The following is a 7,806-nucleotide window of genomic DNA, read 5'->3' as shown; positions in this document are numbered from 1 at the left end:
GAGAGGGCCTGAACCTGTCTAAATCCTTTGTCTCCGCATCCATCCACTTTTAGGTCTTGTGCGCTACCCCGTTTTATTATTGCCGAATTCATGTTTCGACATCAACCATCTCCATCATCTCAGCAAGACAGAAGTTGATTTGCAGCCATTCAAGTGCACCATCGTTGAAGGTTGGCTGCTCTTCGGATTCACCCTTCCTGTTGTTCCCTACCAGAAGAAACCATACTGTGTTTGTCATTCGGGTTGAGCTTGGACCACCTGCGCAATTTCGGTTGACAGGGTTGATGTTAGAGCTCCTCAGATTCAATGATGAGCCTCGTGGGGATCCTTCGCTGAGTCCGGTGACGCATACACCAAAATCTATAGCTCAGCAACAAACCTCGGTCTTGTGCCGTTTCCGTGGAGGCAGCCGATGGGGATTAACGGTTTGTCAAACGGAATGCACATCTTTTGAGGCCCAGGATAGCAGTCGTCGCGGCTTCGCCGCAGATCCCTGTCGACTTGCTACTTTTTCTGTTGTTAGGTTATGTTGTTAGGTTATTTCAGGAAGATTGCTTCCGTAGTTCAGTTAACCCTCCCTTCTCAGAGGTGGCTCTTTTGCTTTCAGTTTTTATCCTTGGTTATGTAATGGGATTTATCCTCTAATTCTGCTCTTGCTTAATAAAGTTGATGTGTTTCAAAAAAAAAAGAGAAAAAAAGACGAGGGAAGAAAGAATAAAGGGCAGTTCTAGTAATAAGTGTAATTCGGTAAATGTGGAATTTTTTTGAGAATTAATATTATTTTTATGGAAAATCGCAAAAGTAGTGGCCAACCGGGGAAAATCGCGAAAGTAGGTCCCTGTCGAACGGGTGCAATTCGATAGGACACCTATCGAACAACGGGCAGTCGACAAACACCTGTCGAACGGCTAGCGTTCGACACACTCACTTGTCGAACGGAGGGAGTTCGAAAGGGCCCACCACCGGCGCCGCGAGGCCTGTCGAACCGGGGCCGTTCGACAGCGCTCACCTGTCGAACGGAGGGAGTTCGACAGGGCCCACCACCCGGCGCCGCGAGGCCTGTCGAACCGGGGGCGTTCGACAGGGCCCTCCACCAACCCTGTCGAACAATCGTTCGACAGGCCGGTTTAAAAGCCCCGTCCGCGAGTTCGATTTGTTTCGAGGACCACATCGCCAGCCGCCGCCGAGAGTCGCCAGTTCGTCGCCGTGAGCGCCGGAGGGAGCGAGGGGAGGGGATAGCAGGCCGGAGAGGAGGCCGAGGAGGCGCCGGCCGGGAGGAAAGGGTTGGCGACGCCCTCCGGCAGTGAAGTTAAGGTATACATTAGTAATCCCTAAGTACAATGCATATGAAAGTTTAATAAAAAATTGGTTTAAGAGTTGTTAATTGTTTCGCATTGTTCGATGTTAGTATGTATGGTTAGCACATATTTGTTATTGCTAAATGTTGGTAGAGGTATTTAAGTAATTGTACGGTTAAATTAGTTCTTAGTTAGTACATATTATTGATATGTTGTGTGTTAAAATATGTACAAAGGTGTTATATTTTATTTGGATTATTAAACTAGTTGTTTGTTACTAATAGTTGTAAATTAGTACACGGCAATGTAGTATAAGTTGTAATAGGGTAATTATCGAATGATTAAATGATTAAACGTGAGACTATTTGTCATGTTTTATCAGGATGTCAGGTGATATGCCCATTCGTCTGTATTATGGCGATGCTCCTATACAAATATGTGATAGCAGGGTGGATTTGACTGTATATGCCTTCCATGATACTAGTCTGAATGCACCGGAGCATATGGGTTTGAACGACGTGTTAGGGTGGTTGTATAATATGTTTGGGGTAGATCCAGTGCACGATAAATTTGTCATAAATGCCGTGTGGCCAGTGAGGGGTCAACATGGATGGCAGTGGAGAGTAGTGGAGGTTGCGTCAACTGGGAGTTGGAGGAAGTTTGTTAGTAAAGTAAGGGAGAAAGGCTATAGCCTGGCAATAGTGGTGCAGAAGACAAAATGTGTTGATCAATCGGGGGAGTCAAGTCATGCCGTGGTGGAAGAAACTCCGTTGGAAGATGGACAAGCTGAAAATGTTTGGCGGACTGAGCAAGGTCGAGGGGAAGAAGTAGTAGAGGGTAATACACAAGGAGAGGTCATTGTTCGTGGTACTAATCGTGAGGCCAACGACTCGGACGATGAAGAACCGGATTCGCCTATGCGTGTTGATGCAGCGGAGGAGAATGAGGCGGTAGTGGATCAGATGGAAGTGGAAAACGAGGAATACATTGCGCTTGTAGTGGAAGGAGAAGATACAACACTGTGGGACAACGAAACTTACATACCCGATAATTGGACGACCATATCAATGAGTTGTATGAAGGTAAACGATGGTTTAGATGCCCACTGGTGTTATGATAGTAAGCAGGTGAAAGTTGGACAGATGTTTCATGACAAAGGTCACTTACAAGATGCGGTGAAGAGGTGGGCATTTGTCCAGAAGCGTGAGTTCAGGGTGAAGGTTTCAAATAGGACGACGTATGATGTGAAGTGCATACAGGGTGGATGTCCTTGGAGAGTGCATGGTTACAAGCCACAACATGACACTTTATGGGTAGCTTCGAGGGTTGAGCAACATACGTATTTGTTGGAGAATACCCGTCTGGTGCACAGAAACCTGACAGCGGCATTTGTGGCACAAATGGTATATTCAAAGGTGGTTAGAAAAACATCTTTGTCCCCTTTCACCATAATGCATGACGTTGAGAAAGAGTACGGATATGAGATATCGTACGACAAGGCTTGGAGGGCAAAACAGAAAGCATTGGAGATGAGGTTTGGAACTTATGAGGATTCTTATCACAATCTTCCCCCACTATTGGAGGTGATGCAGGCAAGAAACCCGGGCACACACATGGCTATTCTCGATGAGGTGAATGAATATGGGGAGAATGTTCTTCGTCGGGCTTTCTGGTCATTTGGGTGCATGATAGAGGCCTTTAAAAATTGCATTCCTTTGCTCTGTGTTGACGGCACTTTCATGATAGGCAAGTACAGAGGAACAATTCTAACCGCGATCGGAGTCGACGCGGATAGCCATGTCGTTCCTGTTGCTTTTGCATTTGTTGAAAGCGAGAACACATCAAGCTGGCTATGGTTTTTGCGGCACATTAAAATGTGTGTTGTTGAAAACAGACCAAATGTGTGTGTTCTGCATGACCGACACGCCGGTTTGCTATCAGCGATACAGAAGCTTCAAGAAGATGTCACACAGTCCGTGCCATGGCCAGATTTACATAGCAGATGGTGCATGCGACATTTTGGGGCTAATTTTTATAGACAATTCAGGAGTAAGAGATTGATGGACCTGTTCAAGAAGTTATGCAAGCAGAATCAACAAAGAAAGTTTGATGCCATATGGGAGCAACTGGATCGTTTGACCACTACACACATGGAAGAGGTTAGGAAAAAAACCCATAGTTGCCAGACAGGAGGAGCCGGAGGGACTTGAACCCATTCCTAATGAAGCACCAAGTATTACTCGGCGCAGGAAGCGTGGAAGGGCCACGAAGTGCTTCACGGAGTGGGTAGAATTTGAGCCAAGGGAGAAATGGTCGTTGTTGTACGATACAGATGGATCGAGGTATGGTGTGATGACAACAAATCTTGCTGAAGTGTATAATTGGGTTATGAAGAATACACGACCTCTACCACTTGTTGCTATCCTGGAGGGCATCACGAGGGGTACACAGAAGTATCTCTGTAAAAGGTATTCCATGGCTAGTCTGAACCTCAGCAAACCCAGTGTTAAGTATAGCCTCGCTATTACACAGTACATGGATGAGAAAAGTAAGAAGGGAGGAACCCACAGAGTGTGGCCTGCTGGGAATAGAGAGTTGTTATTTGAGATACGACTTCGTGACAAGAGTGGTGTCGGCATTGGGACTACTGACATCACATTGGAATGCACGTTGTGGCCAGAGTATCACGCTTGCAAATGCAATTGCAACAAGCCTTACCTGTTACATCGGCCATGTTCCCATGTTCTTGCTGCTTCCGCAAAAGGGGGTGTTGATGGAAACATTTTTGTTTCTCCCTACTTTAGAAAGGAATCGTGGGAGGCAACTTGGCGTGGTGAATTGCGTGGTTGGCGTGCCGTGTGTGATTTCACTCGTCCTCCTCCAGGGCAAGCCAATTGGGTTCCTGACTCAAATTTATTAGTTGATACTAAGGGTCGTCGCCAGTCACGCAGGATCAAGAACCTTATGGATGAAGCTGAAGTGAAAGATCGTTCTCGTCGTAAGAAAGCTTGCATTCTTTGCGGGGAGAACCATTCCCGTAAAGATTGCAGCATGTACAATGTAGGGCATGATGCCACAGGCGCTGATGTTCGTCGCGTTCCAAAGGGGAAGTCGAAGAAGAAAAATAATCCTTAGTTCGCTACTATCCTTGGTGGACTCCCTACTTTGAAGATCGTTATCGTTCAATTTATGTTTAGTGCGTCTGTAATTTTAATTTGAACTTTCTTGCACTTTTATTACCCGAATCTATTTGTAATGGCCTTGTAATTTTCATTTTGAACAGCACTGCACTTTTAATATCGTCATGTATTTGTATTGGAATTGTAATTTAAATTTCGAACTGCACTGCACTTGTAATATCGTAATATATGTGTCGTGGGCTTGTAATTTTAAATTGAAATGTACTGAACTATTCTTATCTGTATCTATGTGTGCTGGTACTGTAATTTTAAATTGAAATGGCATGCAAATTTGTTAATTGAATTATGTTGCATACATTTATTGCACTGTTACCATACGTGCAATGTACTAATGTGGTTTTCGATCTGCAGGTATGGCTGATCAAAATGATGGGTAGCTGATAGACAAGGAGATCGATAGGAACCATCGATCGCGACGTCTTACTACAGGAACTTTCTGCAATGTGCTAAAGATGCGAGGACCGGATCAATATTGGCGTATTGATCCTCGTTGGGTTCCAAGGTGTGTGAAAATATATTGTTTTTACTAATACAAGGTGTTTATATTTTCATGTATTAATAACTTGCGCTCTGTCATGTTGTAGGCTGAGAGCAGCTGGGTTGTTGACGTTTGCACGGTTGGTCGAGCCTTCACGTGCAAGGTCCGAACGAATCCACATTGACGCGGCGCTTATGAGTGCTCTTGTCGATAAATGGAGGCCTGAGACCCACACTTTCCACCTCACAGTTGGAGAGATGGTGCCCACTCTGCAGGATGTGTCTTATTTGTTGGGGCTGCCGATAGCTGGGCCAGCAGTTGGCCCAACAATGGTGAATGCTGGATGGGCGGATGACCTTCTGGCCAGTTTTGGTGGTGTGCTGCCTGTTGCACTGGAGGATCTCACAGATGGGCACGGGCCTACGAAAAGTTGGTTGAATCAGTTTCGACAGGATGTCTTCCCTGATGACCAGGAGGAGTGGATCGTGCAGCGGCACTTAGTCGCTTACCTGTTGTGGTTGTTTGGATGGGTGATGTTCACGGGAACTCACGCTGACTCCGTGGACAAGCACTTCATCCACTTTGCGGAGCAGATTGCAGAGTTACCTATCGCGGAGATTCCACAGTACAGTTGGGGGTCGGCGGTACTTGCGGCGACATATGCCGGACTGTGTGATGCTTGCGTGAGGAACAGCAAGCAAAGTTCACTCCCTGGATGCCCGTTGCTACTTATGTTGTGGGCGCACGAGCGCTTCGACATTGGGAGGCCTCAGCTTGACTCGTACGCAAACTACGGTTTGCGAGAGATGTATAGGTCTGGTGTTGATGACATCGACGATCGTCCCACTATGGGATCCTTGTGGACACACCGTGAGGTAATTTTTGTTAAATTCGTTTATGTTATCATTATGAATACTAGTTCACAAACTTTCCTTATATGACTAATGAAAACTACTACTTGTTACAGCCGCAGTGGGTTAGCGGGACGACACGTCGTGTCTACACTCAGTTTGTAGCTGACTTTGATCAGCTTACGCCTGACCGTGTTCGGTGGACTCCCTACACTCAGCACGATGTCAATGATCGTGCACCGCACGGTCTCGCGGATCTTTGCACGCGAGATATGCAACTCTGGAGGACGACTTGTCACCTCGTGCTGGACGTGCACGTCGAGCCACACAATGTCCACAGGGTTCTCAAACAGTTGGGCATGTATCAGGACTTCCCTCCGAGAGATGGTCGTCCTTTGGCTGATAGTCTTCATAGGTTAGTTCACATCACAGTTGTTTAATCCTACATTTTTTAAAATAAATCACTGCACAACATTTTTTCTGATGTGTGAATTTGTTGTTGTGCAGGTACTCCAGAAAGGGGCTCGGGCTTTCCTACGAGCTAGTTATTGTGACCACGGTTCAGCCGACGGTACAAGAGTAGGAGCACGCAGCTGATAACTTGGCACTTCAGACACCTCCAGACGATGGGAGTTATTATGGAGCTTACCTTCGTTGGTACCGCAGTGTTACATGATGGAGGTGTTTTCCTCCACAAGGAGATAGCACCGTCCCCCACCAGGCAGCGATTACTGACACGTTTGCCCCTCAGCCTAGATCAGCTTACAACTCAATGGTACGTGTTTATTTGTGGAATTTGAGCAACTAGTTCAATATTTTTAAAAAGTTAGCAAGTAGTTCAGTATGTCTAATAAATGTGCAATTGGTTCACCTAGTTCCTTTTCTTACATAAATGTGGAACTAGTTCAGTATTTATAAATGATGTGCAACTGGTTCATTATTTCTAACAAATGTGAATATTGTTAAATACTCTTAATAAATGTGCAACTGGTTAAATAATTTTAATTGCCTTGATTATTTGTGGAACAGGCGGAATTTGTTGAGCACGTTCACGTGGAGTCCGACACCCTGCTGCAAAGACTAGAGGCGAGACCTCCAGTCGTCAGGTCTGACGACGTGGCGAGTGTCCTTCGCAACTTCCGTGCACGTGCTGCCGCACTACTACGTCGTGTCTCCTGTCGGAGCGCGGCAGATGTGGTGCAGACGTCGGGCCGACGGCCATCACCACCACTACCCCGACGTTCCAGCGTGGATCGGAGTGGTCCATCCTCTTCACGTCGCGGGTACGAAGCGGCCCACACATCTCACGGTCGTCCTTCCTTTCAGCACACCCCAGCACCAGAGTACACCAGGGGGTCAGCCGGATCAGGGGTACCCACGTCGAGCACGGCACCACCACGTCCGCAGGTATTCCAAACTCCGCCTTATGTTCACCCCTCGCAGGGAGCATCTGGGTCGGCACACTTCCCTTACATGCCAACGGGGGATAACGTGTTGAACACACCAGCATGGGGACTTCATATCACTCCGCGTGCGCCAGAGCAGGGCCACACACAGCACACATGTAAGTCATTTTAAACAATAACACGCTTTAGTTTCTAATTATATGTATCGTTACTAACTACGCCATATTTTTTGGTTTCTCCCTCTTGTACAAACAGACGATGAGTACGGTTCGGCGTCGACGCATCACGGAGTGCCTGCTTACTCCCCTCGCACAGCATTCATTGAGGACTTCTTTTCCACTGATCCTCCCCAGGGGGAAGTAGGGATGGATTACTGGCACGCAGCACCTCAGGTCACACAGCCGACGCAGGAGACGGAGGCCGGTCAGGGGCCAGACGTGACACCACAGCAGGCAGCTAGAGATAGGCACCCCCCTGATAATTTGACATATCCCACTGAGCAGATTAGGCGTAGGAAGAAGGGAGGACCTAGCAAGCGTGCGAAGGGCACTGATCGTCCTTGACTTATCTATT

General features: G+C 47.0%; 2 protein-coding genes across 2 annotated transcripts; both read left to right on the top strand.

The window, feature by feature from the left end:
• Window positions 1-412: 412 nt before the first annotated feature.
• LOC136355198 (uncharacterized) lies at window positions 413-4,433 on the top strand. The gene is made up of 4 exons (XM_066307587.1): window positions 413-425; window positions 524-624; window positions 1,916-3,153; window positions 3,548-4,433. The coding sequence occupies exons 1-4, from the start codon at window positions 413-415 to the stop codon at window positions 4,431-4,433; spliced, it is 2,238 nt and encodes a 745-aa protein (XP_066163684.1).
• A 443-nt stretch (window positions 4,434-4,876) lies between these two features.
• On the top strand, window positions 4,877-7,796 carry LOC112939053 (serine/threonine-protein phosphatase 7 long form homolog). Its single transcript, XM_026025808.2, has 6 exons — window positions 4,877-5,000; window positions 5,083-5,851; window positions 5,944-6,242; window positions 6,335-6,398; window positions 6,857-6,974; window positions 7,489-7,796. Exons 1-6 carry the CDS (start codon window positions 4,951-4,953, stop codon window positions 7,794-7,796), a joined length of 1,608 nt encoding a protein of 535 aa, XP_025881593.2. The 5' UTR covers window positions 4,877-4,950.
• Window positions 7,797-7,806: the final 10 nt, after the last annotated feature.

This window comes from Oryza sativa, chromosome 1, assembly GCF_034140825.1.
Source record: "Oryza sativa Japonica Group chromosome 1, ASM3414082v1".
In the NCBI taxonomy this organism is placed as follows: domain Eukaryota; kingdom Viridiplantae; phylum Streptophyta; class Magnoliopsida; order Poales; family Poaceae; genus Oryza; species Oryza sativa.
Note: the sequence above shows the minus strand (reverse complement) of the source record. Positions and strands in the feature narration are given on the sequence as shown.

Bases quoted from the DNA above. Each gene is read 5' to 3' on its own strand.
- LOC112939053 (XM_026025808.2), top strand. From the start codon at position 4,951: ATGCGAGGACCGGATCAATATTGGCGTATTGATCCTCGTTGGGTTCCA. The intron at 5,001-5,082 runs GTGTGTGAAAAT...GTCATGTTGTAG, and splicing joins GATCCTCGTTGGGTTCCAAG to GCTGAGAGCAGCTGGGTTGT. The intron at 6,399-6,856 runs GTACAAGAGTAG...TTTGTGGAACAG, and splicing joins TGACCACGGTTCAGCCGACG to GCGGAATTTGTTGAGCACGT.
- LOC136355198 (XM_066307587.1), top strand. The intron at 625-1,915 runs GTAATGGGATTT...CATGGATGGCAG, and splicing joins CAGTTTTTATCCTTGGTTAT to TGGAGAGTAGTGGAGGTTGC. The intron at 3,154-3,547 runs GTTTTTGCGGCA...TACTCGGCGCAG, and splicing joins AACACATCAAGCTGGCTATG to GAAGCGTGGAAGGGCCACGA.